General features: G+C 41.2%; 1 protein-coding gene across 2 annotated transcripts in view; it reads right to left on the reverse strand.

Moving 5' to 3' along the window:
* The window catches only part of LOC132832270 (protein Jumonji-like), a 447638-nt gene that overhangs the window by 62356 nt on the left and 364946 nt on the right, over positions 1-20336 (reverse strand). For both annotated transcript variants that reach the window (XM_060850122.1, XM_060850121.1), the window contains 2 exons: positions 13412-14438; positions 1903-2387 (listed from right to left, as the gene is read on the reverse strand). In XM_060850122.1, the coding sequence (XP_060706105.1) occupies positions 1903-2387; positions 13412-14438 (1512 nt within the window). The remainder of the gene's footprint in view (positions 1-1902; positions 2388-13411; positions 14439-20336) is intronic.

A 20336-nucleotide genomic window follows, 5' to 3' on the forward strand; every position in this document is an offset into this window, starting at 1 on the left:
GTGTGAGAGAAACAGGTTTGAGTTCATGGACATTGGCACCTTTACCTAAACCTTTGTCTACCTTACTCATTTTTTTGTCTTTCTGGGCTCAATTTTCAGCTATTGTTTGCTCCTTATCCTCCCCGCTCAAGTCATCCAATCTTCACTAACCTTTCCCTAACCACAATCAGTTTGCAAAACTTTAACTCTGCTTTCTCTCCACAGATGCTGCCAGACCTGCTGAGGTGTCCAAGAAATTTCTATTTTTGTTTCTGAGGGCATTTTCAGGATAGTATTGTGTAACTAGTAGTGTGCCACAAGGATCCATGTTGTGGCCACATATATATCGACTTTAAGAGAAAAATAAATGTACTATAGCCAGGTTTATGGATGACACAAAGGTTGGTGGGAAGACAAGTGGTAAGGTTGACAAGAGAATCTGCAGAGGGATGCAGATACTTTAAGAAAGTGGGCAAAAGCTTAGCCCTTTTGTAATCCAGTGAATTCTGGAATATTGTGTTGAAATGTGAAGCTATGCACTTTTTTAGGAAGAGGTGGTGGTGAATATTATTTAAATGGAGGGAAAGACTGCAGAAAGCTATATGTAGTTCTTCTATAACATGATGGTTGCATTCTCGTGTAACCCTGCGTTATACAAAAGTCGCACTTTGGAAACAGCACTTGAAGTGTTGCCAATGTAATTGCGTTACAGCCAGCACATATTTTAGAAGTTTGCACCGTAGAAACAGCATCCCTTTTTCATCGATCACATCACAGCAAATTCACATTAATGAAACACATATTATAGCAGAACGATATGTACAGATCAGATGGATTTGGGAGTCCTCACCATGAATTCACAACCAGCTAGCAACCAAGTGAGTAATAGGCAAGGCAAATGAAATATCACTTTATTTCAAAGGGAATGGAATATCTAAATAGGGAAGTTTTATTAAAACTGTGCAAGGCGCTAGTTGAACCACAGCTGCAACACTGAACAGTTTTAGGTCTCCGATCTAAGGAAAGAAATTCTGGCATTGGAGGCAGTCCAGAGAAGGTTCACTAAGCTGATACCAGGTATGGAGAGAGTTTTATGAGGATAGGTTGAGTAATTTGAGTTTACAACTAATGGCATTCAGAAGAATGACAGGCAACCTCACGAAATATACAAGATGCTGAGAGGACTCGTCAGGGTAGATGCAAAAAGGTTATTTCTCCTTGTTGCAGAGCCTACGACCAGAAGGTTTAACCTTAGAATAAAGGAGCGCACATTTATGTTAGAGATGAGAAGGAATTTCTCTCAGAGTTGTGAATCTGTGAATTTTTTTTCCTACAGAGGATTGTTGAGACTGGGTCATTAAGTATCTTCAAGACAGAGATGAACAGATTTTTAATCAATCAGTAAGAGAATCAAAAGATTATGAGGAAAAAGCAGGCAAGTGGAGCTGAAGATGATCAGATCTGGCACGATCACATTGAATGGCAGAGCAGACTCGATGGATTGAATGGCCTATGTTTTATGTCCTTATATAGACATCGGTATTAAATATCAGCATTAAATGTCATCTTGAATATGTCCCGAAGCAAGACATCAACTAATTCTGAATTTTCCAGCCATATCACTAATGTTTCTCGAAAAGCATCACAGATTTTGTGACAACATGAAATTAAAGTCAACTTCATTAATGCTAATGCAATGTTTGTTACTGTTATTTATAAGGACATGATCGTCAGAGAATGCTAATGAACCTAACTTGATTAAGTGGATAATTATTCTCTTGAAACATTCCGTTTGTGATAACAAAGGGAAGGACAGGATTAGGTGTCAGCATACCTTCAGTTTATAAATGTCAATCATGTGCAGTGACCTCTTGCATTATAATGCAAATGATTTTGGATGCAGATTTTTGTGAATGCACACACCTTATATATACACTTGTACAAATCACTGAGAACTTCGTCATCTTCACTCTCCTTCTTTTCCTGAGCAAACAATCGCCGCCTGCCTGTTTTCAATTCAGTGTCAATTTCTTTAAGCTTATTCCGGAAGCCATTTTTATGCACCACACCATTTACCAGCCCATTTTTTGGCTCAAACCTGGGCAGTGACTGAGACTTGTACGTGCTGTCTGAATGTGCTTCCAAGGGCCCTTTCCTCTTCTCCAGGTTCTCTTTTTCCATCAATACCTCTTTCTCCAGCTTCTTGTGCTCTTCCTGGGAAAGGGAGTCATAGGAGAGTAGGAACTGACAGTAGGCCTCTTGCAACTTGGCCAGCCTGTCCTGTGCAGTTTTAGGAATTCGCAGCATGTCTGCTAACTTATTCCACTTCTTGAGGTCAGTCACTTGCTGCATGCCGCCCATGTCATTGATCAGCTGATAAAACCGGGCCAAGTCCAGCTCACATCCTCCTACAACAGAGAACCATATCAACGTGTGAATGTTCAATGTCAGTGCAACTATATTTGAAATCACATCTGTGAAAAGGTCAGTGAAAGGTTATTCAACTTGATAAGTTAAATATTGTATATCATCATCAAATCAATAATACACTGGTAATTTTGCCTTTAATTATAGTCTGTTTAACTAGCAACAATTATGTCTAATCACAATTAAAGGTTGATTGTAAAATAAACAACTTATTAGATTTCTTTGGGGTGCATTGTACTCCCAGAACTACCATCTATAATAAAAACACAAGGATAATGTTTAATCATGAATTGTATTTCATATGAAATTCTAGCATACATTTGTATACAGGCTAGGATACAAACTACGCCTTAGGAGAAAACATTCTGGAAACAGTTCCTGCCTCTCCTCCATTTAAAAATATATTTGTCAGTTAAAAGTCACCTAAAATATACACAGCAATATGTCATCATGTCAGATCCTCTAATAATATTGAGAACTGAGCCCAGCACTGCCAGATGGTATTTAACTCTGATGCACTTTGGAAGAATAAACAAGATTAGGAAGTATTTAATGAATGGCAGGACACTGAGTAGATGACAAGAACAGAGGGATCTTGGGGTAATTATTCATAGATCCCAAAAGTTAGCAGACATAAGCTGCCAGAAGTAGTGCTGGAGGTTAGTACAATTGCAACATTTAAAAGGCATCAGGATGGGTATATGAATAGGAAGGGTTTGAAGGGATATGGGCCAGGTGCTAGCAGGTGGGACTAGATTGGGTTGGGATATCTGGTTGGCATGGACGAGTTGGACCAAAGGGTCTGTTTCCGTGCTGTACATCTCTATGACTCTATGTGAATAGGATAGTTAAGGTGGCACATGGGACACTTGCTTTCATCAGTCATATCTTACAGTACAAGAGCAAGGAGTTGTACAGAGCATTGATCAGGTGCAACAACTGGAGAAGTGTGCGCAGTTCTGGCCACATCACTACAGGAAGGATGTGATAGCACGAAAGGAGGTACAGAGGAGGCTCATCAGGATGTTGCCTGGGATGGAGAAATTGAGTCATAAGGAGAGACTACATTGCCTTGGGTTGTTTCCTCTAGATCAGAGAAGACTTGGAAGGGGTGGGTGGGCACACAGCTGAGTTGTAAAGATTATGAGGGGTATGACAGGGTGAATAGAGAGCAGCTGTTCCCCTCGGTCGAGGAGTCAATCACAAGAGGGCAGTTTTTGGGTAAGGAGCAGGAGATTCACAGGCGATTTTGGAAAAAACATTTTCATTCGGCATATGGGGCGAATCTGGAATGCTGCTTAGGAAGGCTGTGGAGGCCAGAAACCTTACAACCATTAAAAAATACTCAAATGAGCACTTCAAATACTGTAACATTCAAGGATATTGGACAAGTACATGAAATTGGGATACAGCGCACCTTTAGTGGTTGTTATATCAGTGTAAACTAGTTGGACCAAAGGCTCTGTTTCCTTGCTACATGACTCTATGAATCTACGTACGCAGTCATAAAGATTCATACAGCACAGAAAGGCCCTTTGGCCCAACTAGTTCATGCTGATCAAGTTTCAAAAAGTAAAGTAGTCCCATTTGCCTGCATTTGCCTTATGTTCCTCTAAACTCTCTTATTCATGTACCTAACTAAATGTCTTTTAAATGGACGGTACAGTGGCTCAGTGGTTAGCACTGCAGTCTCACAGTGACAGGGACCCGGATTAGATTCCAGCCTCAGGCGACCGTCTGTGTGGAGTTTGCACATTCTCTCCATGTCTGCTAGGTTTCTTCCCACACTCCAAAGATGTGCAGGTTAGGTGAATTGGCCATGCTAAATTGTCCATAGCGTCCAGGGATGTGCAGGTAAGGTGTATTAGTCAGGGGAAATGTAGAGTAATAGGATAGGGGAATGCGTCCGAATGGGCTACTCTTTGGAGGGTCGGTGTGGACTTCTTGGACCAAAGGGCCTGTTTCCACATTGCAGGAATTCTATGAAATGTTGTGAATGTAGCTGCATCTACCACTTCCTCTGGCAGTTGCATATACTAACCACCCTGTGTGGAAAAAGTTGCCGCTCAGGTCCCTATTAAATATTTCTCCTCTTAATCTTAAAAATATGCCACCTAGTTTTGAATACCCCATCCTAAGGAAAAGACTTTTGCTATTCATCTTATCTATGCCCTTCATGATTTTATAAACCTTTATGCGGTCACCCCTCAACCTCTTATGCTGTAGTAAAAGAAAGTTCCAGCCAAGACAGCCTTTTCTTATTACTCAAACCCTCCAGTCCTGGTAACATCTTGGAAAATCTTTTCTGAATCCTCTCCGATTTAACAATGTCCTTCTTTGGTAGGACAATCAGAACTGTACATAATACTCCAAAAGTTAAAAAAACACTCACATTAAATAATATTCATGGCCTGACGCTAGCCTAAGAATTGATCAAGATCTGGTAGTTAGGGGAATCTGTACCACTGGATGCATATACATTAAAAATTTAGCAGTATTAAGTAATTTTTATTTCATATGGACATTAAATACAAGCGCAAATCAAGTGTTACAATCTGTATCGAATTTAAAGCAGATTGAGACTTCATGCTGTATTTCACAGAATAACATAGGAACCGCTCACTGTGCAGTGATTCTACAGCTGTAATTTAAACACACATTGTCAGGGAACAAACTGGATAGAAAAGCTCTTAAAATATATCTTTAATGCTTATAAAAGATTTTAGAAACAAAACTAAGACAAACAAATTGTTGAACTTGAAATAGTGAAATTGTTGCAGCTTTCATAACATAGCGGTAGCATACTTACTTAGTGGCAAACGCACTACCAGCCATTAATCAGTCATCACTGGAACATAACTGTAAATTGAGAAAGTTGAGCAAACTAGATTGCATTTCCAGAGAACTGTGGCAGATCTAAGAGGCCAAAAGCCCCCCTTTGTGTTGTATACTTATGTACAAGAGTGTGAAAATTAAGCAGCAACTCCACAAGCGTCTTGGTACTCTGTGAAACAAAGCGAGCAACTCTGTAGCTTATTAACCAGATTGAAAAATCATTATTCTGTGTAGAATCTGAACCTTGAAACATGAATACAAAGACAAATCAAATAAAGGAACATGACACATCGGCCAAAAATAAATGAACGTTCGGACGTGGCTTCTTCACCAGATAGCCAGTGGGCAGGATCATAGGATACAGAATTTATAATCAAAGTGTCATACAACTGATGTGATGTATTGAACAAACCTAGATTGCTGTTAAGTCTTTAATCACTTAGAACGAGGTTGCAGGTTTTGATTAATTAATTCACACACACGCACACAATACGGCACACACTTTTACACACTATCACATTCACACATTCCCCTCTCAGACACGCACACCTCCACACCCTCCGCCTCTCTCAGTCACACTTGTGTATACACTTTATTAAGCACACGCACACATACAGATACTCCTACACACAAAGTCGTCTATGGGGTGAATTTATATTTGCGGATACATTGTATTGTGTGCAAAAAGCACCTAATCTGGAGTGAGTGAGTGAGAGAGAGAGAAAAAAAGAGAAGAGAGCGGGGGAGAGAGATAGCAAGTGTGAGAACGAGACAGTAAGTGCAAGACGAGGGAGAGTGAGAGAGAGAGAGACAGCAAGTGCAAGAGAGAGAGAAAGTGCGAGAGACACAGAGAGAGCACGCGCGCGTGACAGAGAAACAAAAAAGACAGAGCAAGACGACCAGAGAGAGAGCAAGCAAGAGTGCTTGGAAGAGTGCGAGAATGCCAGAGAGAGAGAGCACACGCTAGAGACAGTAGGAGTTCCATAACACCAGGGAGAGCTCGAGCCTGCAAGAGAGACAGAGACAGAGACAGAGAGAGAGAGAGACAGAGACAGAGAGAGAGAGAGACAGAGACAGAGAGAGAGAGAGAGACAGAGACAGAGACAGAGACAGAGACAGAGAGAGAGACAGAGACAGAGAGAGAGACAGAGAGAGACAGAGACAGAGCGCATGAGAGAAAGAGAGAGCAAGAGAGACAAAGAGAGCAAGAGAGAGAGAAGCAACAAGAGAGACAGTGCCAGCGAGCAAGAGAACACGAACGAGTGAGAACCAGAGAGAATGACAGTGAGAGAGACAGAATGATGGGGACAAAGAGAGAAGGATACAGAGGGAGGATAAATGGCACACAGGAAAAAAAGGGATGGGGACACAAAGGTGATGCACATAGAGAGAGGGAGGAGGGGCACAAAGAGGGAAACAGAATAAGTGGTATAGAGATTCGTGCAAGGACAGCGTATGAGAAATGGGGGAGGGGTGGGGGGGGGGCGGGGAGAAGGATGAACAACACCCAAGGACAAAGCAATTGATGTAGAAATAAATACACATCTGATCAGACAGAAATGGGTCTTACAATATTGCATGCTTCCAGACAGGAAATAGTAGAGGCTCTGATTGCAAACTTTCAAACACTTGTGCATGCTGTGCAACATGAACCAATCCACAAATGCACCATGCAGTTAAATACTTTAAAATGACCTACTGACCCCATTTGGAAGTCAAGTAAGTTAAAACAGCTAAATGTCAGATGAAATTTCATGCAGATAATCGATAGACAATACATTGTCTGGAACATTACTAAGTGCCATATATTGAAGTATTACAAAGGTATACACAGAAGACAAATAGGAAGTCAGATATACAAATCTAAAATCACAATTTAGAAACTATGTAATGTAAGCTGGATACTCAAGTCTTATCAAGCAGCCACAGAAAACAAGGACAACTAAAACAATGATAAATGATTGCTTAGGACGCAGCAGGTTTAGAAGGTGCTGTCTGTAAAGGGTTGCTAAGAGATTAGACTTACAGTGTGGAAACAGGCCCTTCGGCCCAACAAGTCCACACCGACCCGCCGAAGCGCAACCCACCCATACCTGTACATTTACCCCTACCTAACACTACGGGCAATTTAGCATGGCCAATTCACCTGACCCGCACATCTTTGTGACTGTGGGAGGAAACCGGAGCACCCGGAGGAAACCCACGCAGACACGGGGAGAACGTGCAAACTCCACACAGTCGCCTGAGTCGGGAATTGAACCCGGGTCTCAGGCGCTGTGAGGCAGCAGTGCTAACCACTGTGTCACCGTGCCGCAACTAAGAGTTTTAAGTTTGTTTTTTTGACAGTACACTGCGGTCACAGTGGTGGATGGGGTGCCAATCAAGCAGGTTGTTCTGACCTGAATGGCACTGAGCTTCAAGTCAGGGCGGCATGGTGACTCAGTGGTTAGCACTGCTGCCTCACAGCACCTGGAACCCAGTTTCAATTCCATCCTCAGGAGACTGCATGTGTGGACTTTGCACATTCTACCTGAGTCTGCATGGGTTTCCATCAAGTGCTCCGGTTTCTTCCCAAGATGTACAAGTTAGGTGGGTTGATCATACTAAATTACCCATAGTGTTCAGGGATGTGTAGGTTAGATGTGTCAGCCATGGAAGATGCAGGACACAGGGACAGTGTAGGCATATGCTCTTCAGAGGATTGATGTTGACTTGTTGGGCTGAATGACCTGTTCTCACACTGTAGGGATTATAAATTAGTCCTATCGAATTACACTCATCTAAACAAGTGAAACATATTCTATCAAACTTTTGATTGACTTACAGTTGACACAACAGTTTCAAATTGTCAGCTAGTTAGTCACTGCAGAATTTGCAAGTTCTGACCTGCCTTTTGATTCATTCATGGGATACAGGTGTCATTGATTGGGCCACCAATGATTGTTGATCCCTTATTGGCCTTGATAAGACAGTGGTGAATTGCTTTCTTGAACTCATGCAGAAAATTTGTGTAGGTACACCCACAAGGCTTTGGGAACTGAGTTCCAAACAATGATGAAGCGTTAAACATTTCCATAGTGGCTTGAAAGAAAACTTGCAGCTGATGATATTTCCACCCTTTTCCTTCTCGATGGTAATGGACAAGGGTTTGGAAGGTTATGTCTAAGGAGCCTTGGTGAATTCTGCATTGTGTCTTATTGACAGTATTCATTGCTACAATATCTATCCAGCGTTCTGGTTAAAATCTTTGCCAACAGTAGCCCCTAGGAACATTACACAAGCATTGATGTATGCGGACACTATCTGCCTCATTACTACATTTTGTACTTCATTGTCCAAGGAGTCACAAATGACACTGAACACAGGTACTACAATTAAAGCGAGCAACCCCATTTTTGGCCTTCTGGAGGGAAAGTCTTTGGTAAATCAGCTCAAGACAATTGAACCTAGAACACTACAGCATCCTCAGGATTTCCTGTAATGGTGTCCTCAGACTTGAAAATTGACCTCTAATGACACCAACCAGTGGGTATTCACTCCTCCCTGATTCCTACTGACTCAGTTTTACTAGGGGTCCCAGATCCCACACTTTTAAATGTTGCCTTGATGTCAAGGGATGTCACCCTTACATCATCTCCAGAACTCAGCAGTTCTATCCATGTTTAGATCAAGGCTGTATTGTGGTCGAGAACCCAGATTGTGTATCAGTGAGCTGATTATTGTTGGGCAAGTGCTAGTTGAAAGCACTTTGATTATGCCTTCCATAATTTTGCTATTTATCAAGAGTAAACTGAGAGGCACAAACTGGCAATTTTGGATATCTTGCTTGGTATGTTCAGGACACACCCGGGCAATTTTCTACATTGTTGGGCAGATGCCTGTCTTTAGGACACACACATGCATTTTTTTTTTACATTGTTAGGTAGATGAGTGGCTTACCTAGAGGCAGGACTAATTCTGGAGCAAAGGTTTTCAACATTATGGTCAGGATATTATCAGGGCCCATAGTCTCTGCTTTATTATCTGCATTCTTGAGGTCATGTTGAGCTAGTCAATTGGCTGAAAACTGTCAATCTTCATCACTGCAAATGTGAGGTGGCAGAGACAGATCATCTACTTTGAACATCTGGCTGAAGACAGTTGTAATTGCCTTGCCTTGCCTTTTGCAGAAGGAGTTCAACTGAGAAGGTACCAGGGTGCAGAGTTTCACTAATGTGGGAGACTGGAGAAACTGGTGCACATTTCTTCAAATAAAAGACTTTTGTAAAGAAATGTATTTACAACGACTGATCAAATTAAGATTGGGAAAAATTACTTCCACTAATTAGTGAGTAGCAAATGAACTTAATTCTAACATATGGAACATTTATTTTCAGAGCATGACAAACTAACAACAAGTGAAAACAGAATACAAAACAGTCTTTAAAAAGGAAACATAGGAATAGAAAATAGCTGCAGAAATAGACTATTCAGCCCTTCGAGCCTACACCACTATTCAGTTCGATCATAGCTTATCATGCATTCTCAGTATCCCATTGCTGCTTTCTCTCCATACCCCTTGATCCCTTTAGCTGCAAGGACCAAGTCCAGCTCCCTCTTGAATATATCTAATGAACTGGCCCCAAAAACTTCCTGTAGGAGAGAATTCCACAGGTTCATAACTCTGAGTGAAGAATTTTTTTCCTCATCTCAGTTCTGGATAGCTTGCCCTTTATTCTTAGACTGTGACTCCTAGTTCTGGAATTCTCAAACATCAGCAACATTCATAGCAAGTTTTGAGAAGATTTGTAGCTCAAGTTGAGGTTCCGGATGTACATTTGTTCGTTGAGCTGAAAGGTTCATTTCCAGACGTTTCATCACTCTACTAGGTAACATCTTCAGTGGGCCTCGGGTGAAGCACTGCTGATAAGTCCTTCTTTTATTTATATGCTTGGGTCTCTTGGAGTTGGTCATGTCATTTCCTGTGGTGAAGTCACTTCCTTTTTTTTCCCCCTCGGTGGCGGTAGTGGGGTCTAACTCGACGTGTTTGTTGATCAAGCTCTGGTTGGAATGTCATGCTTCTAGAAATTCTTGTACGTGTCTAGAAGCATGGCATTCCAACCGGAACTGTATCACAGGAAGTGACATCACAAACCCAAAGAACCCAAACATATAAATAGAAAGGAGGACTTATCAGCATTGCTTCGCCTGAGGCCCTCTGAAGAGGTTACCTAGTAGGGTGACCAAACGTCTGGAAATGAACCTTTCAGCTCAGCAAGCAAACCTACATCCAGATCAGCAACATTCTTCCCTGCATCTAGCTTGTTTAGTCCCATCAAGATCTCATCGAAACATATATGAGATCATCCCTCATTCTTCTAAATTTCAGTAAAAGAAGCCCAGTCAATCCAATATTGCCTCATAAGTCAGCCCTGCCATCCCAGGAATCAGTCTGGTGAATCTTTGCTAGACTCCCTCAATAACAAGAATGTCTTTCCTCAGAGTAGGAGACCAAAACTGCACATAATATTCAAGGTGTGGCCTCACGAAAGCCCTGTATAACTGCAGCAAGACACCCTTAACTCTTGATACTCAAATCCTCTCGCTATGAGGGCCAGCATGCCATTAGCTTTCCTCGATGCCTGCTGCAACTGAATGCCAATCTCACGTTGAAAAAAATTGAAGAAATAGCCTGTCAAGGAGGGAGAGGAATGGAGCAAAGTAGACAGTTCTTTCAGGGAACCAAAACAGGCCAAATAGCACCTCATTACGCGGTTTTAAAATCTACAAAAAAAAGTTAATAGAAGCGACATATTTGTCTCGGAAGGCACACACTGAAGGTGACATGCAAGCTGTGAAGTAAGTGAAACCAGACATTTGATCACTTCATACCAGTACAAAAGTAATAGAATTATTAAAGTAAAGCAAGATTCATACAGGTCCCAATCAGATTTCATCCAAGTTTTGAAGTAAATATTCAGTCTACTCCAGCAAAGGTTTGGCACCCTGATTAGATTACAGAGGTTGTTGACATAAAATATGCCAAATGCAAATAACTGAATATCGCAGCTCTGGTTGTGCATTTTAATGGCCATCAGTAGGTGCAGTTTTAAAACTACATTTTGTACAAAACATTTTGGAATTTGAAGCTTAATTAAAGAAACCAAGTTCTAAACAAAGTTGCCTTGGGCTATATCTAAATAAAGCTACAAATATGCATTATATATAGGTGCACAATAAAAGATTGGATGGCCACAGTTATAGCAGAGTACTAAACATTAAATAAGATCATGCTGTCAGTTTCTGCAGGATCTCTATTTTTCCCACACTTGATTTTCCCAACAACTAATAGTCACCCTGGTACACTCCCTGCCTCCTCATAAACATCTAGTCTCTAGAGAGGAAAAAAAAAGAGGATACGCTGCATGTTTTAAAAATACTGTATGGAAGAGTTTCGAACTAGGGGATATATATATTAGATTAGATTAGATTAGATTACTTACAGTGTGGAAACAGGCCCTCCGGCCCAAGTCCATACCGACCCGCCAAAGCGCAATTCCCCATACCTCTACATTTACCCCTTATCTAACACTATGGGCATTTTAGCATAGCCAATTCACCTGACCCGCACATCTTTGGACTGTGGGAGGAAGCCGGAGCACCCGGAGGAAACCCACGCAGACACGGAGAGAACGTGCAAACTCCACACAGTCAATCACCTGAGGCGGGAATTGAACGCGGGTCTCTGGCGCTGAGAGGCAGCAGTGCTAATCACTGTGCCGCCCATCATGTGTGATATGGTCATTAATATATCCAAGAAAAGCATCTTTACCTAGACTGAAGAAGAATGTGGAAATTGCTGTACATGCAGTGAGTGAGGCAAAACACATCGGGGCTGAAGGCTTTCTTATCTAAATTATTCAAAGTCAGTTGGTTCAGACTTCTTACTAGGATAGCTCATTAGTTCCAAGAGAAACTATTTACTTAAGACAGCAAAAGACAGATTCTGCACTAGCAAATACAGTGGTAATCAGTTTGATTCTCTTGCAGCTGTTAAGAAAATGAAAATAAAAAAAGGAATGGATTGAACCTTGCAGAAATGTTGTTAAAAGCAAATTCAGACAACAAAATTCAAAATGTTACATAGAGGTGGCCTGAAATAATTGTCGAATGGACACATTGCACTGAACTGTTAAACAGAACGTTAAGAATAGTTAAGATTTTCTGCTTAAACACAGGAAAATGTTGTGCTTGATCCTACGACATTAAATCCAAACATTCAGTGCTCCTTTCAATGAAGTTGGGATTCCTTTCAGTGGCACATCTACATATTTTACAAATCTGCTGCAAAATCTGAAGTTATTCTGTTGCGTTTTTCTACATCACTTGACATCAATTTAGAAGACAAAACTAAACTGGACCAAGGAACAACACAAAATGAATCTCAATACTCAAACTGCTTTATAATTTTGCAGGTAGCAGTGAAGCTACAGTTGTTGCTGTTAACCCCAAAAAAAGTTGCCCACAAAGATCCAGCAATCTTTGTGCTGGAGATTTCTCTGTTCATGACATTAAACTGAATCTAGCGCAAAGTCAAAGGCAACTCCAGGCATCTAACAGTGATATCATCAAACAGGGGATGCGAAAAACCATATCAAAGAATTCGCTCAAAAAGCAACTTGAGTAAATACACTGATTATCCCTTCGTACATCATAACTTTTAAATAGAGCAACAGAACCTGCAAGATCATTAAGTAAAATTAAAAATGGAATTATCAATAAAAAGTTGACATTGCATAAATATAAAACTGGTCACCAGGACTATAGAGATCATTTAGAGACAACTATAGGTTTTTCTACAATTTTTAAAAAAAAATTAAAATTCAACTATGTAACATTTTCAGGGGGGTTAAAACAATGGTCTCAGCAGGTCATTATTAAAGTCTGAGGTTGGAAGGGATGTCATTGATACATCCTGTGGCACATTAGGAATCACTAATACAAACAGCTGGATTTCTTTATCTCCACATGTGGAGAACAAAAATTACTTTAGTTTTGCAGTTAACATGACAAACACCTACAATTCTGCTATTATTACAAACAAAATTAAAATGATACATTGTTCATATATATGAAAATCATTTCATGTAAAACTGGTGATATGGATAATGTACAGTAATAGATGGCTTACCTATGAGTGGGGGCTCATCTATAGTAATGCCCTGAGATCTAAGGTGTTTCTTGATACAAGCTAGTCGTTGTACATTGGGTCCCCAGCGTCTACCCAGTTTATGCACATGCTGAATCTGAGTCACAAACCGCATTTCATCATTCAATTTGCACTCGGGTCTCCAGTCAGAGGGAGGGATCACCCGGCACATGCCATACTTCTCCGTCTGAGTTCGGACAGATTCCACATAAACTAATGGGTCATGAAACTCCTTCTGTGTAGGCCTGAGAACAGGAATTTCTCCAACCAGTGCCATGCCAACCTTGGTGCCTTTCTCCTGTTTTACTGAAGAGTCTTGTGGCTTGTGCGAGGACTCTGTAGCTGAGGTAGAACTATTTTCACTGGAGGCACTTTCCAATTTGCTCTGTGCTTGTTTGCTTGGGGTGTTCTTACCTAAGGATGCCTTCCTAAGCCTCTGTCTTTCACTGTTTTTTACTGGTGTTTCATACTTTATTCGTCCATTAGGTAGGGTTTTTTCTTTTGTATTTGCTTTATTATCTTTAGGTCCTGCTGTACATGTGTTAGCTTTCACTCTTTTTGAAGGTGACTGTGGTTTCACTATATGGTTGACCTCCTCATGCCTCCTCTTGGAGGTCCGCAGTCCTTCTTTAAATTCTCTGACTTCAACTTTAGCAGATGTTTTCCCATTCATCTTTCCATTTAATTTAACACAACTAAGGGCAGCACCATTTGAGTTTGAATGGGATGTTCCATTGGATAGCACCTGTTTTCTTGATTTTGCATTGCTGCTTTCGGTTTTCCCTGAGATTGTATGGTTAACAGCTACACTGGAATTGACATGGTTCAGTTTGGTTTCCTTAACCGGTTCTTTCTTGGCTTTGGTGTATGTAACATTTCCTTTTGTCACCGTTGCAGTGTACTTCACAGGTTTGGCCGGTGATGGTCTGACCTCCCTAGTCTTTTTGGCACTAGATGCAGTTGCGCCTAACGATGGGGTTTGGGCAATACCATTCAACCCCTTTGAAACCTGAAACAGAACAAAGAAGTAATTAACATAATCATCTCTCAAATGATATAAAAACTTGTCTGACAGTAACTAAACATGTACCTTAGAAGTGACCATTTCCATAGTGCCTGATCATACCTTCAAAGGTACAATACTGCAAATGCAGTCACTGTTACCTAGACAAACACCAGTCATTTTGAACACAGTAAAACCCCATAAGGAGCACATCTAATTTTGATAGCATGTTGGCCAAGGAAACAATCTTGGTTCATCTATGAGGAGAATTCCTAACTTATCTTTGAGCTCTGGCATTGGATGTTACAAGTTCAAAAGGAGGTGGAGCTACTTCATAAGGGCAGTGCACTGCATAATGCTGCATTTCTCCAGTATGGACTAGCAGAATAAGCCTAGATTTTGAATACATATCCTGCAGAGACATTTAAACTCTCAATCTTCTGAGACAACAATACTATAAGTGAGCCAAGTAGATAATTATTAACAGGGAGATAAAAATAGAGACCTTTTATTTTTATAAACAGAGAAAAAGTATATATCAACTATGTTCAGTATTAAGATATTTATTTGAAATTTATCTTCATTTTTCATGATTAAAATCTAAACCATTTTGGTTTATGGTGGTATTGAGATTAAGAGTGTGGCTCGGTAGTGGTACTTTTCCAGATTCATTGTACAAGCATAACCAACATTTTAAAATGATAATGTGACTAGCCATGTGTATTGTATATACCAAGTTTTTCTCTCCTGTAGAATGCAGTTTACTACCTGCACAACATCTCATACTGTCTACACACACTTACATCCAAGATCTGTTGCATCATGTCACCTCAAGACTATAACTCTTCTTAGTTCTGTTTTATACTCGAATCGCAGCAATAAACAGAAGTTGAATAACCATGCAATTCTGTCTTCCCTTACAATTAAAATCCCAATAAAGTAAGCTATATCACCATGTTTTCAAATGATGATAAAAATGCAACATCCAATTGGTTTTTCTGTCCCTAGAAAATGGCTTTGATGTCACAATTCAACTTTGCAAATCCAGCAATTAACTATATCATTCAGACCTAATAGGTGCCCAGGTTTGTATACAGTTCAACCCAGGACTACCTTTCTCTGTAAAAGCAATGGTAATATGGATTCTACAAATAAATTCAGTGCGATTAAATCAGGCTGGGGGAAGGACAGAAAAAAATGTCCTAAGGGCCCATTCCTAAATAATGCATAGTTTATTCTTGTAGGGACTACAGACAGGCTTTACTGAACACTGGGCAGACTGAGACTTTTGGGAAGAGTCAACCATCTGTGAAGAAAAGAACCAGAGCAAGGAAGCTACATCTTTTAAAATAGAGGATGTAAGGAATAGAAGGTCTCACAATAATTACATTTTGAGAACAGAAAGCAAAGGCTAAAAACATAATACTGACAATCTAAATTCTATCAGGATGGTTTGTACTGGCATTGAAGCTTATGATCGTTAGACACGTTGGAGCGATGGGAGAAGGCAGAGAAGAGGGTAAAGTACCAAAACATTTTATGATACTAACAGCATGTCACACAAAGGTATAATGAATGGCTACATGGGTAGCTCAAATAAAAGATTCTCCAGTACCAACTGTAACATGACCTACTTTCTAGAGTCATACTCAGAAACGTACAGCACGAAAACAGACCCTTTGGTCCAACTCACCCATGCCGACTAGATGTCCTAAATTAATCTAGTCCCATATGCCAGCAGTTGGCCCATATCCCTCTAAACCCTCCTTATTCATATATCCATTCACATGCCTTTTAAAACGCTGTAATTGTACCAGCCTCCACCAGCAGCTCATTTCACGCACCACCACCCTTTGCATGAAAAAGTTGCCCCTTAGCTCCCATTTAAATCTTTCCCTTCTCACCTTAATCCTATTTCCTCTACTTCTGGATTCCCCCACCCCAGGGAAAAGACCTTGTCGATTTACACTAACCATTTCTTCATGGTTTTATAAACCTCTAGAATGTCATCCCTCAGCCTCAGGCATTCCAGGGAAAACAGCCCCAGCCAATTCAGCCTCTCCCTATAGGTCAAATCCTCCAACCTTGGCAACATCTTTGTAAATCTTTTCTGAAACCTTTCAAGTTTCACAATATCCTTCTTATAGGAGGGAGACCAGAATTGCACACAATATTCCAAAAGTGGCCTAGCCAATGTCGAGTACAGCCACAACATGTCCTCCCAACTCCTCTACTCAATGCTGACTAATAAGGAAAGCATACCAAACATCTTCTTCACTATTCTATCTACCTTTGATTCCACTTCCAAGGAGCGATGACCTGCACTCCAAGGTCCCTCTGTTCAGCAACAGTCCCCAGGACCTTACCATTAAATGTATAAGTCCTGCCCTGATTTGCCTTTCCAAATTGTAGCACCTCACATTTATTAAACTCCATTTGCCACTACTCAGCCCACCGACCCATCTGATCATGATCCCATCGTAATCTGAGGTAACCTTCTCCACTGTGCACTAGGGCAGCATGGTGGCTCAGTGGTTAGCACTGCTGCCTCACAGCACCAGGGTCCCATGCTTGATTCCAGCCTCGGGTGACTGTCTGTGTGGGTCATTCTCCGTGTCTGCATGGGTTTCCTACAGGTGCTCCTGTTTCCTCCCACGGTTCAAAGATGTGCAGTTCAGGTGAATTGGCCATGCTAAATTGCCCATAGGTTAGGTGCATTAGTCAGAGGGAAATGAGTCTGGGTGGGTTGCTCTTTGGAGGGTCAGTGTGGACTAGTTGGGCCAAAGGGCCTATTTCCACAATGTAGGGAACCTAATCTAAACCTCCAATTCTGGTGTCATCTGCAAACTTACTAACTATACTCTTATGTTTACATCCAAATCATTTATATAAATGACAAAACACAGTGGACCCAGCACCACTGATCACAGGCCTCCAGTCTGATAAGCAAACCTCCAACATCACCCTTCTGTACTAGGGTAGAATCCCTACAGTGTGGAAGCAGACAATTTGGCCCATCAAGTCCACAGTGACTCTCCAAAGAGTACCCTACCCAGACCCTATCCCTGTAACCCTGCACTTCCTATGACCAATCTATCTAACCTGCACATCTTTGGACTGTAGGAGAAAACTGGAGCACCAGGAGGGAGACCCAGGGAGAATGTGTGAATTCCACACAGACAGTTGCCCGAGGCTTGAATCAAACCTGGATCCCCGGCATTATGAGGCAGCAGTACTAACCGCTGAGCCACTATGCCGCCCTTGTGAATTGAAGCAGCAGAAAATACGTTTTGCCCAGGAATGCCCTGTAGGTCAGAATCAAGTGTGGTTCAAGCAAGAGGGTGCGGCTACAAACAGGACTACTTTGAAGACTGGCTACATACTGGTTATAGATTTCTTTTTAGGACAATCTTGAGCCAACTGTACCATTCGATATTCCAGTAAAAGTTCAGATTTAATGGGGAAGCACTAAACTAACAACCATACTAGAAAGCACAACCTGACCTCAAGTTCACATTCTGCAGGTATTCCTGCATTAATCTGAGACCTGTTTTGGTTGTAATTCATGAGCACTTGAAAACTAAATCAAGACTTTGATATGGATACGGTGTAATCCAAGATGGAGGACAGGACAAAATTCCTCAAATTCCAGAAGCAGTAATTCCTGTTTTATTAGCCGTTGCATTGTCTTGGAACTTTGGTAGAAAAAAATCCAAAACTTAAAAACTTTAAAAAGAAAAAGCAGAGACCACATTGGTCAGTGAGAAAAAGAGAGAAAGAAACCTACACTACTATCTCACACAGCAGTGAATCTGCACAGCTACTGCCTTTGCTGTTTTGAGTTCTAGTATTTTTGGACAGACTGCATCTGGGAAACATTAAACAGCAAAAGTCAGAGCTGACCTTGGAGGAACGGGTGTTGGAGAGCTCACAGCATGGCAGCAGATAAGTGCATGGCTTTTAAGTGCAACCTTGCTGTTATTTTTCTTTGTAGATCTACAATAGTGAGTAGAGATGTTTCTTTTTGATTCTATGTTTTATTGAGATCTGTCCCTTCATTAAAATTCAAAAATATAAAACATAGGTACTAAACTAGCCTGGACCAGTGTTTTTTTAAGAGCAGTAAGACTGCGCTATTTTCTGGGTCTGCAGATTATTAAGAAACAAAGATAGTCATTAATAGAGTGACGTGCTCTTCCTGTCAGATGTGAGAGATTAGGGAGAGTTTCCATGTTACTGATGATTATGTCCAGAGTGTTTGGTTGCGATCCTGTCAGATCGTACAGATTGGTTGGAGCAGCAATTACAGGCAGTGAGAAATTTACAGGACCTTGGCAATGTGATTGATGACAGTTATAGGAAGGGAGAAAAACTGCAGATACATTCAGGTAAATGGGCTACCTCCAGGAGATCAGGACAGGGAAACAGGTAGAGCAGGAATCTCCTAAGTTATCCCCATCTCAAACAAGTATGCTATTTTGGAGAATGGACTGTCAGGAACGTCGCATGAACTGCCACATTGCTGGTACCAAGACTGGCTCTAATGTAACAAGGGGTACATCAGGTTCCAAGCGATCGATAGTGATCGGGAACTCGCTAGTCAGGCACAAACAGACATTTCGATGGCCGACAGTGAGAAATCAGAATGGTGTGTTGCTTTCCTGGTGCCAAGATCAAGGGTGTCTCAGAGAGAGTGGAGAACATTCTGAAAGGGGAGAGGGACCAGCAGAAGGTCAATGTACACATGGCATCTAATGACATAGGAAGGAAAATGGACGAGATTCTGCAGAGACAATATAGGCAATTTGGCATGAATTTAAAAAGGAGGTTCTCAAGGGTAGAAATATCTAAATTACTCCCCGTGCTGCGAGCTAGTGAAGATAGGAATAGGAAGATGGAGCAGATGACTGTGTGGCTGGGGAGCTGGTGCAGGGAGAAGGATTCACATTTTTGGATCATTCGAATTGCTTCTGGGGTAGAAGTGACCTATAGAAGGAGGACTGATTGCATCTGAATTGAAAGGGAGCTAATATATTGGCAGGGAAATTTGCTAGAGTTGCTTGGGAGGACTTAAACAAGAAAGGTGGAGTGTGGGACTCGGGGAGATAGTGAGGAAAAGACATCACTCTGAGACTGGTACAGCTGGGCAAAGGAACAAGTCAAACAGTCAGGACAGGCAAAACAAAGCAGACAACAAGGTAGGACTGAAAAATTAAACTGCATTTATTTCAATGCAAGGGGCCTAACAGGGCAGACGAACTCAGGGCATGGTTGGTAACATGGGACTGGGATATCACAGCAATTACAGAAACATGGCTCAGGTATGGATAGGACTGGCAGCTTAATGTTCCAGGATGCAAATGCTACAGGAAGGACAGAAAGGGGGCAAAGAGGTGGGAAGTGGCATTTTTAGTTAGGGTTAACATTACGTTTATACTTAGGGAGGATATTCCTCAGAAAATATCGAGGGAAGTTATTTGGGTGGAACTGAAAAGAAGAAAGGGATGATCACCTTATTAGAATTGTATTATAGATCCCTAATAGTCAGTGGGAAGTACAGAAACAAATTTGTAAGGAGACCTCAGTTATCTGTAAGAATAACAGGGTGGTTATTGTAGGGGATTTTAACTTTCCAAATATAGACTGGGACTGCCATAGTGTTAAGAGCGTAGATGGAAAGGGATTTGTTAAGTGTGTACAAGAAAATTTTCTGATTCAGTATGTGGATGTACCTACTAGAGAAGGTGCGAAGCTTGACCTACTCTTGGGAAATATGGCAAGGGAGTGTGACTGAGATGTCAGTGGGGAAGCACTTTGGGTCCAGCGACCATAATTCTATTAGTTTTAAAATAGTGATGGAAAAGGATAGACACAATTCAAAGTTAAAGTTCTAAATTGGAGAAA

Source organism: Hemiscyllium ocellatum, chromosome 34 (assembly GCF_020745735.1).
Source record: "Hemiscyllium ocellatum isolate sHemOce1 chromosome 34, sHemOce1.pat.X.cur, whole genome shotgun sequence".
In the NCBI taxonomy this organism is placed as follows: Eukaryota; Metazoa; Chordata; class Chondrichthyes; order Orectolobiformes; family Hemiscylliidae; genus Hemiscyllium; species Hemiscyllium ocellatum.